The following is a 27,267-nucleotide window of genomic DNA, read 5'->3' as shown; positions in this document are numbered from 1 at the left end:
TTATATAATGACCACGTGGTTCACTATACTTGTTCACTCTTGACACGTCAGGGAGCTCCACTCTGTTCAACGGTTGAACAAGAAGTGTCTCCCCACCCAAATAACAATCTTTTATATCACGCATTTTAACGCCTTTATTTGACAGTGTTTTATTTATTGAGACACTTAACTGGAAAAGACCTTAATCTTTAAAATACCTAAATATAACATGTAACAGTGAATACTACGACGAAATGCCACAATTATAATTAAATAATTCACCGGGGCCAATATCGAACCCCCGACCCTGTGACATATGGTGCGTCCGTTACCACGTGTCACGGACACCTGAGCTCGGAGTCACACGTGCTGGGAAACGGAGCCGTTTTTTTGGACATTCTGACCAGAGAAGCTGAGTGAAAAGAAAGTCATGTAATGGACTAAGCCTTCCCACCGGTGGGATCTCAACGATTCTGCGCTTATCGATCTAGATCTTTCTTTCTAAATTTTTTTTTTTTCTGTATATTAACTTATTACCAGAGGGAGACTTTGTACAAAAGTCGATTGCTTTGGTACCTCTGTCCCATTCATGTTTCAACCGTGAAGCAGTTGTGTTTGCATTGCTGTGTTTCGGTTTGAAGGGTGGGATATGGCGTGAATTTACTGGGTACAGAGGAATAACACCTGAGTCCTCAGGAATGGCAACGCATGGGGGTATCATGGGCGAAACAGTGTACTCTGTTATGTCCATGGTACTGCTCATGTCTATAGGGGACGGTTACCACTTTCCGTCAGGTGGGCCGTCAGCTTGTTTGCCATTCTAAGTTGTATAAAAAAAATATTAATTATTTAAGCGAAGCAAATTATTTAGTTTTCTCACTTTTATCACTGGCACACCATACAATTAATAAACATTTAAAATTAAAAATAACAAAAACTTAGATGTTTTAGTTCATTATTTTTTTAATTGTTTAATAAGCTGACAAAATATGTCATCTGATGGGTTACCGCAAGTCATAGAGTCAAGCGTCAAGGTCAACCATATCGCCCCTCGATCACACCTCCACCCCGACCTAATATTGTACAGGGGTTGACGGGGGACTATCTTGTATGTACATTCTTACTCTAACTTTTGCTCGTAACTTCGTGTGCGTAAATTTTGAAATTAGAATCTAGATGGCGCATCAAAATAAACATTAGGAACACATCTATATAAACTTGGGGGGAAAGGGATTGTTAGCAATGGAGTTTGACAGCCCCATTGCTAGCAATATGCCCTATTAGGTCGACCTCCAATTCGTTCCCCCTGGAAACCATCGTGAACGATTCTTGTTGAATTCGTCACGATGGGCTAACTGACCTGCTTCATTCTCACCTATCATCCTTCACTGGTGCCCCGCCGGTGTATACCGATAGCGCGGGTGGGGTTACCATTCCATTATCACCCATTAAAAAAAAACTATATACATACATATAATCTGTATTTATGTTACTGTATTTCACTTGAATTATTCACTTGTCATTGTATACTTTTATTTATGGTGCAATAAAGAGTTAAATAAATAAATAACCCTAAAGCATCGATAAATAGAGTAATCGATATAATATCGAATGATATTAAAATATGTAACAACAAGAAGATTAAAAGGGGACAACAAGTCACGCAAACATACTGACATTACAGTATGGGCTGTGGAATCATGTTAATTAGCTTAACTGACACTGAGGAGGAACGATCTGATGATGGGGAACCATTAGAATTGCTATAAAGTCTCCGTAACTTAATGATTATTATTTTATTGTATCTTAGTCATTGGGGTATTTGAAGAGGACCGGATGAGTTTAATCGAGTTTGTACAAAAGTCGATTGCTCGGGTACCTCTGTCCCATTCGTGTTTCAACCGTGAAGCTGTTGTGTTTGGCTGTGTTTCGGCTTGAATGGTGGGATATGGGGAACAGCTGAGTCCTCAGGAATGGCAACGCATCGGGGGGTGTCATGGGCGAAACAGTATACTCTGTTATGTCCATGGTACTGCTCATGTCTATAGGCGACGGACCACTTTCCATCAGGTGGGCCGTCAGCTTGTTTGCCATTCTAACTTGTATAAAAAAATCCACTCTAGAATTGTTTGGTGAACGCTCCAGTATGCGAGCAAAGCAAAGATAAAAGCAGGTCGGTTAGCCCATCGTGACGAATTCCACAAGAAGTTTTCTAGGGAAAGCTGCGTGGAAGTCGACTTGATAGGGCATATTGCTAGCTACTAATAATGCCTTTTTCCCCGTAGGGATTGTTAATAATGCGGACTACCAGTCCCATTGCTAGCAATATATCTTGTCAGGTCGACCTCCACATGGTCCCCCCTAGAAACCATCATGCTGAATTCCAGATGTATTCATCACGATGGGCTAACTGACCTGCCTTTTCATTCTCACCCGTCATCATCCCTCACTGGTGCCCCGGCAGCGTATACCGTTGGCGTAGACGGGGTTACCATTTCATTATCATCCATTAAGAATCCCTTTTTCCCATATTTATTCTCTTTTACATTTATAACATAATTAACTCGCCAATGTTTTCAATATGGCTTTACTTTAAATGCTTTAAATAGCGGGCAAAGGAGGTAGAGGAAGACCGAGGAATAACTACATGGGACAGATAAAAGAAACACTAGGCGTCATGTCGTATAGGGAGGTCAAGGATATGGCCTGGGATAGAGCTGGCTGGAGAAAGATGCGTGAATTAGTTGCACCGACAAGAGGAAACTGTTAAATGAAAAAAAAAAAAATAACGTATTTTTATTTATACAAAATACCTACAAGCCTAAACTCAAAATATCTTCCCAGCCTCGTAGACAAGTGTCCATCCCGGATTCTTCAGTAATATTATACCATTAGAGATTCCCTACCTGCGGGTGCCTTTTTTAATAATTTCCCTTTTTTTTTTTTCTTGCTGATATCTAGCCACTATTATTTTGTCATAAAATGTTTATCACAACATCTCGAGATTGGAGTTTTATGTTGTGATTAGACCAAGTTTTTGTAGAATATTTACTCAGAGACGTGGCGTGAAGATATTTAATTTTTTTTTTTAGCGACAGGAATATTAAAAGAGCTAGCGGCCCTCTTGACGACGGTAACCATTGTCTATTTATACGGTATATCTTAAAAATCACAGATCACACTGCAATGCTCATAGTATCCGTCTGGTACTGTTGCCATTTCTAAGAACAACAAGCATCTTACTTTATATATTTTCCTTTTAAATGGAAATAAGAAAATTGCGAGGTGTTTTTGTAGCAATAGATCTCTTTATTTCTTCTTTATGCTCAAATGCCTAAATGAAATTTATATATAAGTGAATGTGTAATTTATATATATATATATATATATATATATATATATATATATATATATATATATATATATATATATATATATATATGTACATATACAGGGTGTCCGGTAATGAATGGATAATCTTGAAACGTCTTATAGTTCAACTTATGGCCATCCTAAAAAAAAATACGAAACAAAATATATCATAAGTAACCGTACCTTTGTTATCTTAAATTTAAAGAAAAGTCAAATCTTATTTTACTGTCCTGATCACTATGACCAGAAATGAATGAATTCTATTGGTTTTTTGTTGTTTTATTATTATACACTAACTGTGCTGATAGATAGAAAGTGAATAGTATATATATATTAGCTATTGCAGTTCTTTTTTTTTAATACGCAAACTAATTTATTTTTTTAAAAATATGCAAAGAAAAATATGTTTTAAGCAAAGTTCAAACCTCTTGAGTATAAAAAAAAATGTATAAATAATTTTAAAATAATGTCTGTTTCAAGTAGATTTCACAATGGTACAATACATAACTGTATCTATCATAAATAGTGACTTGTTGCCATTAATGTAGAAAAGGAGAAAATTTGACTAAATAATATAATTTGTACAACATTTGACAAAGGGATCAAGTTATGTGTTCTATAAAATTCGCTTGCTTGGGTAAAAAAATGTCTACCAATTTCAAAGATGATTCCTCCCACGAACGCTCAGGTTATGGAATGAGCTCGTTATCGAGGTTTCTTCAAGAGACTACAGCATGGGGTTTTTCAAAAAAGAGGCAGAGAGGTTTCCCAAGGGTCGGCAACACACGCATATGGCCCTGGTATTGCAGGCATTCAAAGGTTTTTTTAATGGGTGATAATGGGATGGTAACCCCACCCGCGCTATCGGTATACGCCGGCGGGCCACCAGTGAGGGATGATAGGTGACGATGAAAGCAGGTCAATTAACCCATCATTACGAATTGCACTAGAATTAACCACGATGGTTTCCATGGGGAACCACGTGCAGGTAGACCTAATAGGGCATATTGCTAGTAATGGGGCTGTGAAATCTCATCACTAACAATCCCTTTCCCCCCAGCACCAGACCATTTTTTTAATGGATGAAGATGGAATGGCAACTCCGCCTGCGCTATCGGTATACACAGGCGGGGTATCAGTGAAGGGTCACAAATGAGGATGAAGGCAGGTCAGTTGGCCCATAGTGACCAATTACACAATCATTAACCACTATGGTTTCCAGGGGGAACCGCGTGTATGATGGGGTGTATTGCTAGCAATGGGGCTGTTAAATCTCATCACTAACAATTCCTTTCCCCCCAGTACCAGACCATTAGAAACATCATGGTGATAAATAGCTAGTATAAACCAATGACAATGGGCTGGTCACATAGCTCGAAGAACCGATAACCGATGGGGAAGAAATGTTCTTGAGTGGCGACCGCGTACGGGCAAACGCAATGTAAGACAACCCCCCAGTAGATGGAGTGACGACCTGAAATGCATTGCAGGGAGTCAGTAGATGCAGGTGGCCCAGAACCATTCTTTATGGCAGTCTATGGGGGAGGCCTATGTCCAGCAGTGGACGGATAATGGCTGAAATGTTGATGATGATAAATCAATAGGCTTTTAACGCCTATACTAAAAACAACACTGAAAAAAAATTACTTTACTTAAATATTATGTTAACTGTAAGCAGGGAATAGAAGTTCAGTGGAAACAAAAAAAAAGCGTGAACTAACGGACCGTCCGTCATAAGCTGGTGACAATCGAAATATCATTAACTTGATCGTTAAATAATGAAGACCATTTGTCAACCCTTTGGTCTAGTTTGTGTCATTAGCAGTTAATAGTTATTTTTTTTTAGATTTTCCTGTTTTGACACCTCGTTGGACACAGTCAGAGATAAATGCCGCAAGCTCGGGGAGTGGGGGGTTTAATGGATGATAATTAAATGGTAACCCCGCCCGTGCTATCGGTATACACTGACAGGGCACTAGTGAGTGATGATAAGTAAGGATGAAGTCAGATCAGTTGGCCCATGGCGACACAACAATCCTTCCCCCCCCCCCCGAGGGGCGGGTTAGTAATGGGGTCTAACAGCCTCATTGCTAGCAATATACCCTATCAGGTCAACGACCAGGCGATTCCATGTGGTAACTATTGTGAATTAGAATTCGTCACGATGGGCTAACTGATCTACTTTTATCCTCACCTTTTATATGTCACTTTTTGCCTCCCCCGCCCCTCAGTGTATACCGATTGCGTAGACAAGGCTACCATTCCAATCTCACCTATTAAAAATGCCAGAAGTGCAACTTCTTGTACGCAACTTAGAATGGCAAGCAAGCTGACAGCCCACCTGAAGAAAAGTGGTAACATCGACTATAAGCATGAACTGTACAAAATATTCTGTTACGTCCATGGTATGCCTTATTCGATGCCATTCTGCACAATTTAAAGTCGTTTGCTTCGGTATCTCTGTCCCATTTGTGTTTCAACCGTGAAATTCGGTTTCAAGGGTGGGATATGGCAGTGAATTTACATGGTACAGAGGAATAACACCTGAATCCTCAGGAATGGACACTTTGTTATGTCCATGGTACTGCTCATGTCTACAGGCGACGGTTACCACTTTCCGTCAAACGAGTGTCAGCTTGTTTGTCATTCTAAGTTGTATAAAAAAAAAACTATGATGTTATGCCACCATATCCAATAATAAAAATAGGATCATTACTTTCAATTATTTTCTGAGCGTAAGTTTTTACTGCAATGTAAAATATCATTGTTTTTAGTCAAAAAAACTTTGTTCTATTTATGATCAGAATTAGTTATTGCTTTTTTTATATTTATTCATTTATTTAGGGGAAAATATTTTTCTTTAATGGGAATCTAACAGCTTTATTGCTAGCAATATATGTATCAGGTCGACCTCCACATGGTTCCCCCTGGAAACCATCGTTAATTCATGTGGACTCATTCATCACCTCCTACTGGTACCCCTACAACGTATGCCGATTACGCAGGACGATATCTTTTAAAGGACCAAGCATCTCGTGAAAAAATCATAAATTTGCAAACGATGATCTCCGATTTTATTAAGTGAGCTGTCAGTCAACTTGTTTAAATTTCTAAGTAACATAAAATAATTAAAAAGCGCCATCTGTAACTTGTATCTATAACTACTCGTCATAGGAGTGAATAAGAAGTCCTCGTTCTTAGGAATAAGACTGTAAAAACTTACTGATACAACTACTAGAGGGCACTAAAATGAATATGTACAAAATATAAAATAAACTTTTATTTCTTATAAAATTACAAAATTTATTAACTGTGTAACCAATAAATCCTTAAACACTTAATGCATAAAATTATAGCATCAAAATTCAGTCAGCAAAATTTCAGTTCCATATATTTCATTTATTATTTATAATTCGATATATTCTTATATCGTATATATTTTTATCAAAGCACCTTATTCGAGGCAACTGGGTTCACAGACTGAGTGTCAGTTAAGTACCTACTTACAACTTTTACCAGAGGGAGACTGTAAAAAAAGTCGATTACGTGGGTACCTCTGTCCCATTCGTGTTTCAACAGTGAAGCAGTTGTGTTTGCATGGCTGTGTTTCGGTTTGAAGGGTGGGATATGGCGTGAATTTACTGGGTACAAAGGAATAACACCTGAGTCCTCAGGAATGACAATGCATGGGGGAGTATCATGGGCGAAACAGTATACTGTGTTATGTCCACGGTACTGCTCATGTCTATAGGCGACGGTTATCACTTTCCATCAGGTGGGCCGTCAGCTTGTTTGCCATTCTAAGTTGTATAAAAAAAAAAAACTATTATAAAAATAGAGAATAAAAATACTTTTAACGTATTATATTAGTGAAATACCAAAAAAGGCATTTAAATAAATTATATAAAGTTAAAAGACATGTCTTAATATTTGCTGATTCATTTTTGGGAATGTATTTTTCTGTTTTGCCCAAATAGTAATATAACATTTATAATATAAAAAAAAACATAGATAAAGAATAGTTATTATCTATGGGTAATAAATACAGAATATATTAAAATTAGATATAATCATAGATTCAAAATTATATCTATGACTTTTTCTAAATGAAAATACTTGTATGAAAATTAGATTTTTTTATAACAGAAATAAACAAATTTAAACAGATCTATTTCATCAAATCCATACATTATTAATTTAAAATTAATGGTATTTTTTTTTATTTATTCATACAATTATATTTTCCTCCACGTTACCTCTATAACTGACTTGACGTTGGTAGATCTCTAAAAAAATTGCAGTCTCCATAAAAAATGTAAATATTACCATAATTTACTTGTTTGTCTTAGGAAAGGCACGTGTCCAACAATGGACTACTGTGGTAGCCATTAACGTAGGGGGAAAGGGATTGTTAGTAATGGAGATTGAGAATCCCATTGCTAGCAATATACTCAACCAGGTCGACCTCCTCGCGGTTCCCCCTGGAAACTATCATGGTTAATTCCTGATGAATTCATCATGATGGGCTAACTGTTCTCATCTATCACCCTTCACTGGTGCTCCGCCAGCGTATCCCGTTAGCGCAGGCGGGGTTACCATACCATTTTCACCCATCAAAACAGCCATTAACGGTATAAGACATACGTATGAGTGTCGCCCTCTAGTGTCCGTCCGTTTTTAGGCAACATTCTTTGTTCACGCAGCAGTAGACCAAAGTCAGCAGTAATTATTTTTCTACTTAGATACCTAAATATAGGTACCTAATTAGAAAAATTATATATTATATACCTATATGGGTACGCGCACATCTATTGTGCCCTTTACTTATGATGTTAAATATATATTTAATATGTTAATCCCTGTTCTTCCATCTTCTCTCTCACTTCCTCCGGCTTTGGCCAGAATAAAATAAGGAGCGTCGAACCTGAAAATTAAACCAATCCTTACTAATATAATATAATACTATACTAGTCTAAATAATAAATATGAAAGTGAGTTTGTTTGTCTCTCGACCCTAAATATATATTATTTATTTATTACATCCTCTGGGTGAGCCTTACAGTCTTCCAATACCCTCACCCAGGAAGGCATGAGTACAATAACATATTAAAAAAAGGAATATTACACATATATAACAAGAATAATATAAAAAGACTTAACTGTAACAAAAAAAAGTCTGAACACAAATACTCTGTGGTCACTCGACGAACTCCAGCAAGTTGGAGGCAAATACATCCTATTGCGGATACTGGCTCAAAATATATATATAGTATATATATATATATATATATATATATATACATATATATGTATATATATATATATGTATATATATGTATATATATATATATATATATATATATATATATATATATATATATATATATATATATAGATGGAGAAGGACATAGGCTATAAATATAAAATACAAACCCTGTTACTCGTTAACAGTGTCGCTTTGTTTATGTAAAAGGCATTTTTAAAATATATCAAATATCAGTTCAGAACTGATAGAGTTATGAGAACAAACACAAAACAATACAGCCGAATAAAGAACCTCTTTTTGGAAGTCGGTTCAAAAACTAGAACATTAGTGGAAATTACAAATGGCACCCAAAATGTTTCGATAATAGTACAGTGCAAAGAGTTTAGACAACAGATGGGGCTTTTAGAGTTGATGCCTTTTAAATTTATAAAGCAATAAAAAAAATCATTAAATGTCAATTAAAATGCAGTTATATTCAATTATAATTGAGGAATTGATGAATGTACTAGTTTGTAATGAATAAACTCAAAAAACTCACCTGCAGTGAACGCTCCTAAGGCTATGAAAACTGTCAGACAGTATGTGTTGAGAGTAGCGCCTAACACATAAGAGCCCACAGCTGCCCCCGTTCGCCCCACCATGTACATCACACACATTGCCATAGCCCTGCAAGGAATAAAAAAAATTACGTAAAAAAAAGAAATTAAAAAATAACCATGTATGAGTATCTTATATATAAAATTCTCGTGTCACGGTATTTGTTACCAAACTCCTCCGAAACGGCTTTACCGATTTTTATGAAATTTTGTGTGCATATTGGGTAGGTCTGAGAATCGGCCAACATCTATTTTTCATACCCCTCAATGATAAGGGTGACCCTCCCCAAAACAAAAAAAATTTTCTTTTTTTAACAAATTTTTCCATTTTTATTTTATTATTATTTAGCATTGAAAAATACACACAACTTTAAATTTTTATCGTTTTACGATCAACCCCTGTATTTTAATCGCGATTTTTATATTTCGCAATAAGTGGTATGTATGGTATGGTATGGTATGTAAGGTATGGTAATAATAAAACAACGTTTACGGGGTTAGCTAGTATATATATATATATATATATATATATATATATATATATATATATATATATTAATACGGAACCAATGTAACTGAAAGCATAATGGTGATAATGGTATGGTAACCCCGTCTGCGCTATCGATATACAATGGCGGGGCACCAGTGATAGATGACTAATGAGGATGAAAGCAGGTCAGTTAGCCCATCCTGACGAATTGTACTAGAATTAGCCACGATGGTTTCCACGGGGAACCATGCGTGGCTAATTCTAGGTCGACCTGACAGGGTATATTGCTAGTAATGGGGCTATTTGACCCCATTACTAATAATCCCTTTTCCCCATCCCTGATGGAGTGTTCTTAATGGGTGATAACGGAACGGTAGCCCCGCCTGTGCTAACGATATATGCTGGCAGGGCACCAGTGAGGGATGATAGGTGAAAATAAAACAGGTCAATTGGTTCTATAGTAGCGATTTCATAAAGAATTAATCATGATTTCCAGGGGGAACTGCGTGGGGGTCGACCTGTAAAGGTATATTGCTAGCAATGGGACTGTTAGACCTCATTACTAACAATCCCTTCCCCCCACCCTATAGAAGGTTTTTTTAAATGATAATAGAATAGTAGTTCCGTCTGTGTTGTCGGTATATACAAGCGGGGCACCAGTGAGTGGTAATAGGTGAGGATGAAACCAGATCAGTTAGCCCACTGTGACGAATTCAACAAGAATTAATCACGAGTTTCAGGGGGGACCACTTCGAAGTCGACCTGACAGGGTGTATTACTATTAAATTTTTTTTATACCACTGAGGTGGCAAACAAGCATACGGCCCACCTGATGGTAAGTGGTTACCGTAGCCTATGAACACCTGCAATACCTGATGGGATTCAAATGGGACTGATAACCCGCATTACTAACAATCCTTCCCCCCTATAGACGATTGCCACACTGCATCAGGTGGGCCGACCGCATATTTGCCATTCTAAATGAATATTAACCGTAAACAGGTGGGGAAGACGTCCACGGCGATGGCAGCAAGAATGGAGGCGGCACAGCCCGAGCACAGCGCCGCCACCAGCAGCGCGGTCGCCGCGCCACCCTGCGGCACCAGCGCCGCGCCCGCCGTCGCCACGCCACAGCACACCATTATACCACCTGCCCACAGCCATAACCATACCATTACCACACGGAGACTTCCTTATATTTAACATGGTTCACACACTAGATCAAGTTTCTTCACATACTAATCGCGCACAGTTATGGTTTCCGCAAACTAACTTTGCAGCATAGAGCGAGAATGAAGGAACAACACTATTGATCTTCCACGCACAACCACTCTTTGGAATCAACATCCAGCAGCAGTATTTCTGAACCGATACGACATCATAACCTTCAAGGAAAGAGCATATTCCTTTTTAAAAGGCCGGCAGCACACCAGCAATGCCGTTCGTGTTGTGGGTGATCATTGGCGACGCCAGTCACTTACCATCTCGTTTATCCTCTGTGTTGTAAAAAAATTCAAAGAATGAAACGCCTAAGAGATGAAAATGGAATGGTAATTCTGCTTGCGCTATTTATATATACTAGTTAGGGTAATGGATGTCAGGGGGAGAATCTGATCTGAAAACCAACACGGTAGTTCCAGGTAAAGTCATCATGATTGGCCAACTGACCTGATTCCAACCTCCTTTATCATACCCCAGCACAGTATACTGGGGGAAGGGATTATTAGTAATAGAGACTAAGAGTCCTATTGCTAGCAATATACCCAACCAGATCGACCTTCTCGTGGTCCCCTCTGGAAACCATCGTGCTGGTATCCAAGCGTATACATCACGATGGGCTAACTGACCTGCTTTTTCAGGTGGGAAAGGGATTGTTAGTAATGTGGTCTAATAGCCCCATTGGTAACAATATACTCTAGCAGGTCGACCTCCACGCGGTTCCCCCTGGAAACCATCATGGTTAATTCTTGTCGAAGTTATCATGGTGGGCAAACAGACCTGCGTTCATTATCACCTATCATTTTCCACTGATGCCTCGTCGGCGTATACCGATAGCGCGGGCGGTGCTACCATTCCATTATCGCCCAAACATCTCCGCCCTCAAGAATATCAACTTGGTAGTTCGAAACAGAAAATTTATTACGCACCGAACATCTGCCATCAAACCATTCCGAGTTCTATGACAACAAACATTTTGAAGCATTTACATTTTACAAAACACAACCTATGTTTATTCAAAAAATTCGTTCCCAAATCGACGAGAGCAAAAACGAAAATTCAAGAGTTTATTAAGCAAGCAAGAATTATATTAAGAGCCCTGACTTCGCATGGCTAATCCTTGCTATTATATGTATGTCTTCTATATACAATATATTAAAACTTCGTCTTAAAACACTCTGTCTATTGCTAAAAACCGCATTCAAATCCGTCACTTAGTTTGATAGATCTGAACGTACAGATGGCTGGATGCGACTCTTTTTTTTATGCAACTCAAAATGGCAAACAAGCTGACGGCCCACCTGATGGATAGTAACCGTCGCCTATAGACATGAGCTGTACCGTGGACATAACAGAGTATACTGTTTCGCCCATGATACGCCTCACGCGTTGCCATTCCTGAGGACTCAGGTGTTAACATTTTATTCTATTCTGTGTTGAAATAAATACACCCAAGATGTGATTGTCACTCAGTTCTCTTTGCCCATATGGGACCTACTATCGTAATAGATGGATAAAATACTTACAGTACAATATCTGCCTGCCAATCTTGTTTATAAACAAACCAATGGCGAAGTACGTTAGTGCGAACACGAGTCCCATCCCCATAGATATGGGAAACACGCCCACCGACACGTCCGTTGTGCACGTGCTGTTGACCTGAAGCTGTCATACAAAATGTATTGAATAATGTATCAAAATAATATACAGTAAAAGCTCTTTATTCACGGCTTATACGTTCCGTAAATATGCCGCGAATATAGAAACCGTGAATATAGAAAACCGAACCACTAATACAACGGCGATAGCATTTGACAACGTACTCTAGACATAGTTGTAATAAAGTCTGTTTTACTTTTTTATTAGTCTGTTTGCCGACACGATATTTACAAAGGACACATAATCCTTTTTAATAATATGTACCGATTAGATCCGCGAATATAGGAATCTTTAGCCGCGAATATAGGAATTGGGTCGCAATTTTTTAATCCGCGAAGTGAAGTAGTAGTGAAGACGCAAATAAAGGAAGCGTGAATAAGGAGCTTTTACTATAAATAATCTTATATAAAGTGAACTTAATGATCGAAAGATGTACAGCAGCGTTTCTCTTAAAACATTAGTAAAGCCAAACAGCCAAACGGTTGCCAATGTGCCATCCAAGAGTGGTAGCTACTGGTAAAACCCTCCCTTATGGGGAAAGTCTACATTCAGCAATTGACAGTTAACGGTTGTATGATTCTGAATCCCCTGCCATCGCCTGCACCATTGGTTTATACTGGCAAAGTACCAGTAAAAGGTGTAAGAAACATAGCTGATACTTTTTTTTCAAATAAAAGTTAAGATTACAACAAAAAAATATATAAATAGGTAAAATGACTATCACATACTTATGTTAGAAAGAAATAAAAAAATACTAAACTACAATCAATCACAGCATTCTCGAACAGACCAGTACCTACTAGAAGTACCCGTTAACGAGTATGACGAATAAGCCGGACATCGTTGTGTTCAACCATAATATAGGAAGCCCAACGGTCCCCCACTAGATGGAGTGACGACCTGAAATGCATTGCACTGCACTAAGTCAGTGGATGCAGGTGGCTCAGGACCGTTCTTTATGGCAGTCTATGGGGGAGGCTTATGTCCAGCAGTGGACGGATAGTTTTATGTATTTGTTGTAATGTTTTATGTATTTGTTGTTAAGAGTGTCGAGTCTCCCAACCGAGAAATAGGTAATGGCGACCCACACGCATGCTAAAGGTAAAGGAGTTAAGGGGCCGCCTGAAAATCAGCGCTATAATATAGGTACATCTCGCTGGAGCTGTACATATATAGCAACAGCTGAGGCGGCTCCTATTACCAGCAACATTAATTGTTTTTTTTTTTTTTTGTTGTTTTAATTTTTTATTTTCTTAATACTGGTAATAAAGGTTATCTATCTATCTAGAATAGCTGAAATGACGACGATGATGCCACGACCCGGTCCACATTGATATAACTGATCTATTAAAACGTGTCTATCTTACTGATGGCTTACAGTCAATTCCCTTTCCTTTCTTATCTTCTCGTGGATAATTTCGCAGATCGTAATGCTGCGTTCACTGGTACTTTGGAGGATATTGTTCAAAATTTCCGGCACCCATACATACAAGCCACTCGAGCTGGAACAATTTTGACAAATTTTAATAAATTGGAACAATTTTTTTTATTTATTTATGCCAACAAACAGCCATTTACTAAATAAATTACACAACATACATTACAATTTTTGAACAATAGATCTTACAGTGCCAATAACAGTGTTTTAAAAACATAGAGACATAGAGACCAGAGGGAGACTGTACAAAAGTCGATTGCTTAGGTACCTCTGTCCTATTCGTGTGTCTACCGTGAAGCAGTTGTGTTTGCATGGCTGTGTTTCGGTTTGAAGGGTGGGATATGGCGTGAATTTACAGGGTACAGAGGAATAACATTTGAGTCCTCAGGAATGGCAACGAATGGGAGGTATCATGAACGTAACAGTATACTCTATTATGTCCATGGTATTGCTTATGTCTATAGACGACGGTTACCACTTTCCATCAGGTGGGCCGTCAGCTTGTTTGCCATTCTAGGTTGCATAAAAAAAAGGTGGGCTTAATATCCTTGATTGCCGCCTTAGTGGTATAGTAAACAAAAACCTTGGTAACTATACATTACTTGGGGGAAAGGGATTGTTAATAATGAAGTCAAATAGCCCTATTACTAGCAATGTACCCTGTCAGGTCAACCTCCACGTGGTTCCCCCTGGAAACCATCGTGGCTAATTCTAGTTTAATTCGTCAGGATGGGCTAACTGGCCTACTTTCATCTTCATCAGTCATCTCTCACTGGTGCCCCGCCAGTGTATACCGATAGCGCGGGTGGGGTTACCATATCATAATCACTCATTAAAAAAAAACAAACGATACGTTACTAACAGCATGAAAACTGCAAACATGGATATATGTGAGATGAGCACACATCGCAGCAGAGGTGGTCTGAACATTAGACTTATGTTCTTGAGGGCGCCGACGAAACCTGTTTTCTGTGACTCCACACTCATTGTCAATATTTTCTCCACCTGAGAGAAAATAAAAAAAAATTACGGTTTTTAATTTTTTTTTTTATACAACTCAGAATGGAAAACAAGCTGACGGCCCACCTGATGGAAAGTGGTAACCGTCGCCTATAGATATTAGCAGTACTATAGACATAACAGACTATACTGTTGCGCCCATTTTGAGGCCGGTACTTTTTTACCAGAGTGAGACTTTGTACAAAGTCCTTTCCTTGAGTACCTCTGTCCCATTCGTTCTTTCTACCGTGAAGCAGTTGTGTTTGCATGGCTGTGTTTCGGTTTAAAGGGTGGATATGGATATGGCAGTGAATGTACAGGGTACAGAGGAATAACACCCGAGTCCTCAGGAATGGCAACGCATGGGAGGTGTCATGGGCGAAACAGTAAACTCTGTTATATCCATGGTACTGCTCATGTCTATACGCGACAGTTATAGGCGACGGTTACCACTTTCTATGGAGTGAACTATCAGCTTGTTTGCCATACTAAGTTGCATAAAAAAACCTATTCTATATAGGTCTTGCCTCACCTGATGCAAATGACGTAAGACCCAAATTGAAGTGTGCTTACCCAAAAGTTAGCTATTTACCTTCCACTTGAAGAATCATATATCATATAAATATATGATTCTTCTATCTTTCTTTCTTCTATATATATATATATATATATATGATATGAAGATGTAATATTTATAAATCCATTAACAATGTAATTTACAAGCGCGATATATATATACATAAAAAAAGCAAATACTTACTGGAAAATTGTCAACCGAAGCACCACGATTCCAAGCATACATCTTCGCCAGTACTGACATCGCAGCATCAGGGCCTTTTGCAGCCAACAGGTACCGAGGGCTTTCAGGCAGGAACAGTAATGCGATAGCCGCCATCAGTCCTGGCGCACACCAGGCCCAGACAAAAGCGCGCCACGGTACAATCATTATACTGCCAAGGAAAAACGACCACTTTCCAGGAATGATCAGCCACGCCAAACCTAGAAAGTTGGGGGAAGAAGGGATTATTAGTAATGCGTTCAGTACTAGTCCCATTGCCAGCAATATACCCTGTCAGGTTGACCTCCACGTGGGCTCTGGAAATCATTGGGCTAAGTTCCAGGTGTATTCATCACGATGGGCTAACTGACCTGCCCATTTATCCTCACCTATCATCCCTCACCGGTGCCTCGCCTGCATATACCGTCAGCGTAGGCGGGATTACCATTCCATTATCATCCATAAAAAAAACCTAGAAAGTGGTCATTTAAAATATTCTGACTTTTGGCGCGAGAGAAAAAATCTATTATCAACAATTTTTATAGAAATTTTTGTAGATGGAATGCTATTTTCAATTCCTGGATGTGTTTTTAAAAGACATTATATTCTGTAATATCAATGGTGCTATTCATGTCCATTGGTGACTGTTACCACTTTTCTTCGTGTGGGCTAGTCAGCTTCACATTATATATGTGTTTTTTTTTATGGGTGAAAATGGAATGGTAACCCCGCCTGCGCTAACGGGATACGCTAACGGAGCACCAGTGAAGGGTGACAGATGAGAATGAAAACAGGCCAATTAGCCCATCATGATGAATTCATCAGGAATTAACCATGATAGTTTCCAGGTGGAACCGCGCATTACATGTTTTGTGTATTATAAAAGAAATAATGCGAAGATTTATGTAAACTATAATCATTTAAATTAATTAAAATGATATGATAATTTACATTATTAATTTACATTGAATTTAAAAATCTCAGTTATCTTACAGAACGAAAAAAAACTTTTTAAAAAATATTCCAGCAGGTCTCCTTCTAATAAAATACTTCCTGGACATATACACAATAAAATTCCTAAAAAAAAACATCTTAAAATTCCTATCATTAATAGGAATTAGTAGCGAACTTAAAAAAAAAAGGGCGAACACAAAAGATCAAGAAAAAGTTGGCAGTTTTACAGGTTTTTTTGCTTGAAAAATCCCGTCTTTCAATAATATTAATAAATACACACAGTATGCATGGGAAGCGTGGCAAGTACTGGCAAAACCCCTCTTATGGGGGAGCCCAATGTTCAACAGTGGACAGTTAACTGAAAGACAGTGGCACTTCGTATGAACTTTTTCACGTCCTAAATGTAATCCTAAGTTGGCATTATACATATAAAAACTAGCTGACTCAGTAAACGTTGTTTTACCATATACATTATTTTCAGAACTATACATGAAAATATATCGTACTACAATTATTATATTCAATTGTCATCTTGCAAATTTGTATGTATTTTTCAATGCTAAATCATATTTAAATAATAATAAAAAAAAAATTGTCAAAAAAAATAAAAAAAATTTTTTTAGGGTATGGGTCACCCTTATCATTGAGGGGTACGAAAAATAGATGTTGGCCGATTCTCAGACCTATCGAATATGCACACAAAATTTCATGAAATTCGGTAAAGCCGTTTCGGAGGAGTTTGGTAACAAACACCGTGACACGAGTATTTTATATATTAGATAATGAGGCATCTGATTTTAATCTTCTATTTTTCCAGAAAAAACTCCGAAAAATTTTGTTTTATAGCATTTCTTACCGAAACCGTACTATCGGCTGTCGTGACTCATTGACTGAGAAACTAAAAGAATCACAACAGTTTCACAACAATATATACATCTAAGCAAACATAATAGGTACGTAAGCAGGAATAAGTAAATATTATTCATAATAGCAAAGTAGAAGTAAGACTTTGTAAAGACATAAAGAGCATCTTCTATCTCTATGAACATATATTTATTTATCTATATATATGTACGTATATTGTATGTATATGTGTATGTATGTGTATGTATATGCATAGATGTAGGTATATATTTATGTATATGTATATGTGTATTTGTACGATAAAATATAATGTAATTCATTTAATGTTGGCTGTTTAAAAATTGTACACTGCTGTATCCGCTGACATTGATGCTCTTTTCCACTTTGGGTGTTGCTGGAAGAAAACTCTATCAGAGTTAAGCTCGCCTCTGTACTTTTGTTTACCACTGTCATATTTTTATAACTAATGTGTACAATAAAGTATTAAATAAATAAATAGAAGTAAAATAGAGAGAAGTGTTGACTGAAAGACGATGTAGTGACATAAAATAGAAAAGGGAATGTTGCGTTGGTTCGGTCATTTGGAGAGGATGAATGGAAGAAGGATTACGAGAGAGATTTATCGAGTAAGAATGAATGGAGATGTCGGTAGGGGTCGCCTTAGACGGACGTATGTCGACCAAATAGGCGACGTGCTGAAGAAGGGCCAAATTAAAAGTGCCCGTAACCGGCGAGCGTGTATGAAAAGATTGATGAATGTGGAGGAAGCGAAAGAGGTTTGTTTGAATCGAAGCATTTGGCGTTCCATTGTTTCTGCCTATCCGTGAGACAGGCGTGACAGATATGTATGTATGTAATAGCAATGTAGCTTTAATAATAGCCTTCATCATCATCAACATTTCAGCCATTATCCGTCCACTGCTGGACATAAGCCTCCCCCATAGACTGCCATTAGGAACGATCCTGAGCCACCTGCATTTACTGACTCCCTTCAATGCATTTGAGGACGTCACTCGGTCTCGACTACGGGGTCGCCTCTCAAGAACCTTTCTTCCCCATCCGTTGTCGATTCATCGAGCTATGTGACCAGCCTATTACCACTTCAGCGTGCTCATCTTTCGGATTATATCGGTAACTTTGATTCTTTTGTAAATATCCTCCAAAGAAACACCGATCACAGCTCTCTCCATAGCCCGCCGAGTAATTATTTTTTATTGAGATTGTTAGTATTAGGTCGACATCCACGCAGTTCCCTCTGCAAACCAACATAACAAATTCTCATAGAATTCGTCACAATGCAGATAGTCCATCTGTCGTACTTTTTATCGCCTATCGTCTCTCACTGGTGCCTCACCAGCGTATACCGATAACGCAGGCGGGGTTACCATTCCATTATCGTCCATTAACAAAAAAAAAAAAACACTACGAACTATGAATCGAATCAGTTTTAGACAAACGTAATGTGAATAAAGAATGACTGACTGGTTGACATCCGACCTTAACACGTGTTGATAAAACAACTTATACCAACTACATCACTTGATGTAATGCTTTGACGTAATTCATAACGATACAAGAACTACTATACTTACAAATATGGTAAATCGTAATTACTTCTGATAATACAATAAAATAGAATTGAAAACATTTGCTGGCCTCAAAACAATTTCACGAGAAAAACATATAAATTTATTTATTTATTTATTCATTAGTACAAATATGTGTACATGGCGGACTTAATGCTAAAAGCATTCTCTCCCAGTCAACCATAGGGAAGTGTCACAATACTCGAATGCGGTACTACTAATTATTGATATACATACATACTAAAACTACATATATAAACGAATAAATATATATGGATAACAAATATACTTACACATATATGATATATACTATATTATACACGAAATTGAGAATAATATAAAACACTTACTGCTCGGTTAAAGTAAAAAAGTGAGCTTGAACGTTTTTTTTTAAAGACGGTTTAGGCTAGCAATATACCCAACAAGGTTGAGCTCTAAGTAGTTCCCACTGGAAACCATCGTGAACAATTCTCGTTGAATTCGTCACGATGGGCTAACTGACCTGCTTCACCCTCACCTATCGTCCTTCACTGGAGCCCCGCCGGTGTATACCGATAGCGCAGGTGGGGTTACTATTCCATTATCACCCTTTGTTTTATATAACTTAGAATGGCAAACAAGCTGACGGCCCACCTGATGGAAAGTGGTACCCGTCGCCTATAGACATGAGCAGTACCATGGACATAACAGAGTATACTGTTTCGCCCATGATACCCCCCATGCGTTGCCATTCCTGAGGACTCAGATGTTATTCCTCTGTACCCAGTAAATTCACGCCATATCCCACCCTTCAAACCGAAACACAGCCATGCAAACACAACTGCTTCACGATTGAAACACGAATGGAACAGAGATACCCAAGCAATCGACTTTTGTACAAAGTCTCCCTCTGGTTTTTAAATTACCATTAAAAAAACCCTTTAATTATAACTTAGTTACCAAATATCAAATCCAGAAATGTAATTCCTGAAACCGGTATAAAAAAAACTGGTATAAAGCTACAATGAGATACTTGTGACTGACCTGGCAATATGATGAATGATAAGGATATAAAGATGGAGCCCCAAGCTATAGACGAGGCGCGGCGCGTGTTCGTATGCATCTCTCCAAGATAAGCATACACTGTTGCACTGGACGCTGATACACTGTAAGGCATTATCACAAAAACATTGTAATCATTAAATTTTTTATACAATTTGAAATTACCGAGATTAAAACCAGAGGGAGACTTTGTACAAAAGTCGATTGCTTGGTTACCTCTGTCCCATTCGTGTTTCAACCGTGAAGCAGTTGTGTTTGCATGGCTGTGTTTCGGTTTGAAGGGTGGGATATGGCGTGAATTTACTGGGTACAAAGGAATAACACCTGAGTCCTCAGGAATGGCAACGCATGGGGGGTATCATGGGCGAAACTGTATACTCTGTTATGTCCATGGTACTGCTCATGTCTATAGGCGACGGTTACCACTTTCCATCAGGTGGGCCCTCAGCTTGTTTGCCATTCTAAGTTGTATAAAAAAAATTAAATATGATTGGTAAAGACGTTAAGGCGTCAAGAGGAAACGCTTAAACAAACAAACTCACTTTAACATTTATATTAGTAATATATATAAGTTAAAATTAAACTTACAGGCATCCAGTTAAGAACCGTAACACCACCAGCATCCAAACGCTGGTGGAGAAGGACGATGCTATTGAGAAGACGGCTGACAACACCAAAGCCGGCAGCATGACCGTCCTGCGGCCCAACTTGTCACCTAGGTAACCCCATAGGAAAGATGTGCTGATGATACCTACAGAAAGAACATTTTTACATGTATTTTAATAATAATAATAAAAACACGAAGACCTCCGTGCACTGGCTACAGTTCGGTGATCTCTTCGGAGAGACCGAGGGTTTTGTCTGTGCAATACAGGATCAGGTGGTTAAGACGAACAATTACCGAAAGCACATTCTGAAGAATGGCACTGAGGACATCTGTCGGGCATGTCGCCATCCCGGAGAGTCACTCAGACATGTGCTTTCGAGTTGTTCAGCTCTTGCCAACACTGAGCATTTGCACAGACACAACCAGGTAGCCAAAATACTCCATCAAGAGCTAGCTCTGAAGTAAGGCCTCGCGAATGAGAGGTTGCCGTTTAATAAGTACGAGCCCCAGCCGGTCCTTGAAAGCGACACGTCAGGCTCTACTGGGACCGATCCATCATCACGGACAGTACAGTTCTTGCGAACAAACCTGATATCGTGGTGATGAATCGGGCCCTCAAGGGTGTTTTTTGGTGGTTGTCACCATACCGCATGACGAGAACCTCGTGAAAGCCGAAACCGAGAAAAAGAGAAAATATCTCGGCCTTGCTCACGAGGTGACCGAAATATGGGGGGTGACGTCCACCGCATTCATTCCAATCGTTTGAACGGTCTTATCTCAACCAGTTTGGAACAATATCTCAGACGGTTGGGACTCCGAGGCGGCTCACTCTCGGGAAAGATGCAGAAAGCGGTGCTCTGAGATACTGCCCGCATTGTACGCCGGTTTCTCTCCCTGAGGCCCTGAACCCCGGCCGACTGTGTTTCTGCCGGGGGTTAGTTTGCCATCTCCTCTCCTTAAGAGGGGAGATGTGAATTTTTGTAAAGGTTAATAAATAATAATAACTTTGAATAATAAATTACATACATATAATTAGATCTACTAGCCATCGAACTAGGCCGAAATCTATATCTCAGTGGGTAGTATATATCTTGCAGTCGAAACTCTTAAGCAGTTAAAAGTACTATTGACTAGCAAAACCAGTCAAAAGTACTTTTGACATACGTTATACCATAATATTGGAGAAGTACCCTAAAAATGTGTCCAATGAATGAACAGCTGACATTAACTAATCGCATGGCATTGTTATCACCTGCTGAAACAATGCAAGGGAACCTTTGTACAAAAGTCGATTGCTTGGGTACCTCTGTCCTATTCGTGTCTCAACAGTGAAGCAGCTGTGTTTGCATGGCTGTGTTTCGGTTTGAAGGGTAGGATACGGCGTGAATTTACTGCGTACAGAGGAATAACACCTGAGTCCCCAGGAATAGCAATGCATCGGAGGTATCATGGGCGAAACAGTATACTCTGTTATGTCCATGGTACTGCTCATGTCCATAGGCGACGGTCACCACTTTCCATCAGGTGGACCGTCAGCTTGTTTGCCATTCTAAGTTGTATAAAAAAAAAAACAAGCTGACGGTCCAACTGATTAAAAGTGATCCAAATCATAAAATATACTATATTACCCATGGTACCTTTCCATGGCACCATGGTACCTATTCTTTCCTAAGAAAACCTAGTGGTCGAGGAGTGGGCAGCAACGTCTCTCTTGAAACATCACCAAAGCCTATCTGCGGTTGCCAATACGCCTGCCAAACGTGGCAACTACTAACAAAACCCTCCTTAAGGGGGAGGCCTATGTTCAGCAGTGGATAGATAACATATAATGATGGCTTTGCACGTGTATTAAGTCAAAATTAAGCATTTCACGCCATTTCAATATTGACTTACCAATAAACGCTGCAGCATTGACCAGACCTTTGTGCTCGTTGGTAAGCTGCAAATCACATTCGGCTGCAGTGATTACATAGCTCATACCAAGAGACTCCATTGACACGTTTAGCAGTATTAAACCGCTGGTGAAAAGCACCAAGTGGTTGAATTTCCCATGACCTGGAAACAAAAGTACATAAGTCCTCAGGATAGGAAGCTTGCGAGGATTCTCGTTTGAAAGGTGCTGTGTCGTCAAAGTATATTTTGTAACAGACATTTCTATAGAAAATGGTCGTTATTTTCTCTCAGATAGGCTACCAGTCAGTTACTTAGCTATACATTCCCTTTATGTGAAAAATCTCGAGAAATTAAACTCGTGAGGAGTATTATGAGTTTTAATAAATGATATGGACAATATATATATATATATATATATATATATATATATATATATATATATATATATATATATATATATATATATATATATATATATATATATATATATATATATATATATATATATATATATATATATATATATATAAAAATATCAATATATATATTGCAGTCAAATCTCTTAACCAAAAGTACTACTGACTAGTAAAATCAGTCAAAAGTAGTTTTGACTGAAAATAATTGGCTATTAGTACTTTTGGCAGCAAATTTTCGGTTTTTTTTTTTATTTTTTGAGTGAAAATGGTATGGTCACGTTAACTCCGCCTGCGCTAACGGGATACGCTGGTGGAGCACCAGTGAAGGGTGATAGATGAGAATGAAAACAGGCCAATTAGCCTATCACGATGAATTCATCAGGAATTAATCATGATAGTTTCCAGGGGGAACCGCGAGGAGGTCGACCTGGTTGGGTATATTGCTAGCAATGGGATTCTCAGTGTCCATTACTAACAATCCCTTTCCCCCTAACAGGGCCTAGTTATAACATATTTTGCTCTTCTCTGTTACTAAACAAAGTTACTTACCAGCAACTTCAAAAGCGTCTTCAAAGAACAGCTCCCGCTTTTTGCCATCCATTGATTTCTCATATTCCATTTTTACAATAATTGTTTTATTTATTTATTTAATTACTGATTAACCTTAAGTTCGTACTAACATAAAATCTTGATTTTCATTTTAAAACTAAGTCAAATAATTTAATATTTCGCTCCCTAAAAAGTGACAAATTGACACGTAAAAAAAATTATTACAGAACCAGCAGAAAAGAAAATCCTATTGATTGCAAAAAGAATTATCGAAATCGGTTCGAAATTAGCAGACGTTGTAGCATACAGAGGTATCTATGCAAGTCACACATTTTTATATATATATATATATATATGAGTTTCCTATATTGTCGTTTCGGGGCAATTAATTCATGCATTTTCTTCCAGTCAGCTCTATTCCAGTACAGGTATCGTTTTGTTATCACTATAAATCTTATTTAACAATCAGATTTTTTTATTTTATATATATAATTTAGATTATATAGAAAAAAATCCTCCATAAGGAGGGTTTTACCAGTAGTTGCCACGCTTGGCAGGCGGATCGGCGACCGTGGTCAAGCTTAAGGGATGTTTTAAAAGGGACGCTGCTGCCAAAGGAAGGGGTGGCATATTCTATGTTGACACCACACGTTTTGTCAGTGAATTTACAGGGCACTACGGTTTCCAATCCGCCTGGCAAGTGTGGCAACTACTAGAAAAACCCCCCAAGGGGGAGGCTTATATTCAACAGTGCACAGTAACGGCTGATATGTTGACAATGATGGAATGATTGCACATGCCCAGGTAGGTAGGTAGATTACTGGGTACAGAGGAATAACACTTGAGTCCTTAGGAATGGCAACGCATGGGCGGTATCATGGGCGAAACAGTATACTCTGTTATGTCCAAAGTACTGCTCATGTCTATAGGCGACGGTTACCACTTTCCATCAGGTGGGCCGTCAGCTTGTTTGCCATTCTAAGTCGTATAAAAAAAATACATTTAAGTTATGATATTAATATAAATTTAATGAAATTACTAGCTTTTACCCGCGGCTTCGTCTGTGTATTCAGGATATATTCACTGAGCGGTATTAAAAAATAGCCTAGACGTATTCTTCTTCGTTCCATATAGTACAATATACCAAATTTGATAGTGATTGGTTCAGTCATTAAGAGGTAACAAACAAACAAACTCATTTCCTCGGTGCGAAAAGGGATTGTTAGTAATGGAGACTGAGAATCCCATTGCTAGCAATATACCCAACCAGGTCGACCACCTCGCGGTTCTCCCTGGAAATTATCATGGTTAATCCCTGATGAATTCATCATGATGGGCTAACTGGCCTGTTTTCATTCTCATCTATCACCCTTCACTGGTGCTCCGCCAGCGTATCCCGTTAGCGCAGGCGGGGTTACCATACCATTTTCATCCAAAAAAAAAAAAAAACTCATTTTCTCATTTATAGTATTAGTAAGAATAATGATAAAAAAATTAAAAAAAAAAAAATAAATAAATGGAAACTTGTACAACGGAAATGTCATGCAATTCGCAAGTCACGTTTTACTTATGCATGCATTACTTTTTAACATTTAACAATACCAATGTCAACGTAATGTTTATGCTGTAATTAAATCCACAAATAGAAGTCAAATAATTCAAAATAAATTAGAAATACCGACACACGAGACTTAACATGTTTCAAAGAAATAATTATTTTACATGACTATTGAAATATATAATAAATTGTCTGATAATGTTAAAAATTTGACCAACACACAGTTTAGGGGAAGATTGTTTGACTACCTAATTGATGGATGTTTCTATTCTGTGAAAGACTTTTTGAATAGATATAATTTGTGATACTTGACATTTTACAAGGCATAACATTGACTTATTATTCGTGATTGTAATTTAAAGTTTTTGGTTTTGTTGATGTTATTATGACTATTATTTTGGATATTGTAAAAAAAAAAAAAACATTTACACACCGAAATGGTAAATATTGCTGAACAACTGTAACTTAAGATCTGCTACTAGCAATCACCAATATATTGTAAATAAATTATTATTATTATTATATCTTTTTAGGGTTCCGTACGAACAAAGGGAAAAACGGAACCCTTATAGGATCACTTCATTGTCTGTCCATTCGTCGGTCCGTTCGCCTGTCAAGACCCTTTTTCTTAGAAACGCGTGGAGGTATCAAGTTGAAATTAATATCATATACTCAGGCCTGCAATCTCTTAAAGCAGTGAAAAAATCAAGCTTCTAAATCGACGCAATCAAAAACAAAAGATACGGCCGTTTATATTCTAGTTATATCGCATATTTTGATATTCACAAAGGGATTTAAGACCTATGGGGTACTTCCCGTTGATCTAGAATCATAAAATAAAAAAAAGCAATGTCATTTAGTACAAGTAAAGGAAAAAATCCGAAAACCGTAAATATGTAGTTATTTCACAAAAAAAAAAAAATTAAACTTGATGATTTTGTACGTAACGCTTGTTGCGCGAGTCCGACTAGCACTTGACCGGTTTATTTTATTAATACAATTAAGTTTTTAGATATTCTAATGACGATAACACGTGGCTAACAAACAAACAACCTTATTTCAACAATACGAGTACAATGTCACGGATCTTAAAAATCGGCCAACGGCGAATCGCACACGCGTTAATTCGCTGCGTTTCCAATTTCGCCTCGGAAAGTGTTGGTAATTTGATTTTGACAATTGTTACAAAATATATCCACTGTCTTTTAATAACAAGCTGTACTTTTAAATTTTAAAATTGGAACCTATTTTTTTTTCTACGTAATATTAATAACATACAAGAAGAAAAAACAAAAAAAAATTAAGTCAATGTTTCCGATTGATATTACTTGAAAATATAAACATACGTAGTTTAATTTATAGTGGTGTCATTGCCCGCGATACTGACGTTACAAAAAAATATATATACATCACAAACTAGATTTTAATGTACAATATTTTCTCTCCAATATTTTTACACACTACTACGTGTTGATGAAAGACAATATTGGTAGAAACACGTGTTCTTTTATCACATTGTTATTATCGCGACGTGGTATTACAATGTTCCGTGAACCGGCTACACAATCAGCCGCGAGCCTATGGTATGCACTACTAACTAAATATAGTACTCTGTATCCATTTCGGAGTAATGTTGCCAGGTAAGTCGTTAATTTATAATTTATTTTATCTTACTAATAATATTGTAAGTGGACGAGTAAAAGGTAAAAGGTCTGTACAAGAGAAATATTAGAGAAAAATTGATAAGAAGGGTTTTAATAAGACCAATAGAAGGGGAATTTTTAGAGATTTTATGTCAGTGTCTGTGTATTTGTTCTAACATCACACCAAAACTATAACAGTAGGTATGTTTATGTAAATACGCCATTTAAAAATAGTCTATTTGATTGTTTTTTCTATTTCTTAAATCCACGCGAACGAAGTAATGCCCAAAAAGTTTTGAAATATAATTTTCTTCATATTTTGAAAAGTCGGAATTGTATTTTTTAATTAGTTTTCAACAAA

The 27,267-nt window shown here is 37.8% G+C and overlaps 1 protein-coding gene across 7 annotated transcripts; it reads right to left on the bottom strand.

Annotated features, from left to right (window-relative positions):
- Positions 1–7,194: 7,194 nt before the first annotated feature.
- Positions 7,195–26,847, bottom strand: LOC113517153 (synaptic vesicle glycoprotein 2C-like). 7 transcript variants are annotated; one of them, XM_052902186.1, is made up of 12 exons: positions 26,592–26,847; positions 23,706–23,891; positions 22,741–22,902; positions 20,829–20,991; positions 20,223–20,344; positions 15,778–16,016; positions 14,881–15,023; positions 13,959–14,082; positions 12,448–12,586; positions 10,697–10,853; positions 9,156–9,283; positions 7,195–8,275 (listed from the first exon to the last, which is right to left on the bottom strand). In XM_052902186.1, exons 2-12 carry the CDS (start codon positions 23,773–23,775, stop codon positions 8,196–8,198), a joined length of 1,527 nt encoding a protein of 508 aa, XP_052758146.1. In that variant the 5' UTR covers positions 23,776–23,891; positions 26,592–26,847; the 3' UTR covers positions 7,195–8,195. The 7 variants fall into 7 exon arrangements, with proteins under 7 accessions (XP_052758146.1, XP_052758145.1, XP_052758147.1 ...); XM_052902185.1 differs by having other exon boundaries at positions 26,610–26,847; XM_052902187.1 differs by having other exon boundaries at positions 26,651–26,847.
- Positions 26,848–27,267: the final 420 nt, after the last annotated feature.

This window comes from Galleria mellonella, unplaced genomic scaffold (assembly GCF_026898425.1).
Source record: "Galleria mellonella isolate WM207_F2 unplaced genomic scaffold, CSIRO_AGI_GalMel_v1 utg874, whole genome shotgun sequence".
NCBI classification, from domain to species: Eukaryota; Metazoa; Arthropoda; class Insecta; order Lepidoptera; family Pyralidae; genus Galleria; species Galleria mellonella.
The sequence above is the reverse complement of the archived record's forward strand: the minus strand, read 5'-3'. Positions and strand labels throughout refer to the sequence as shown.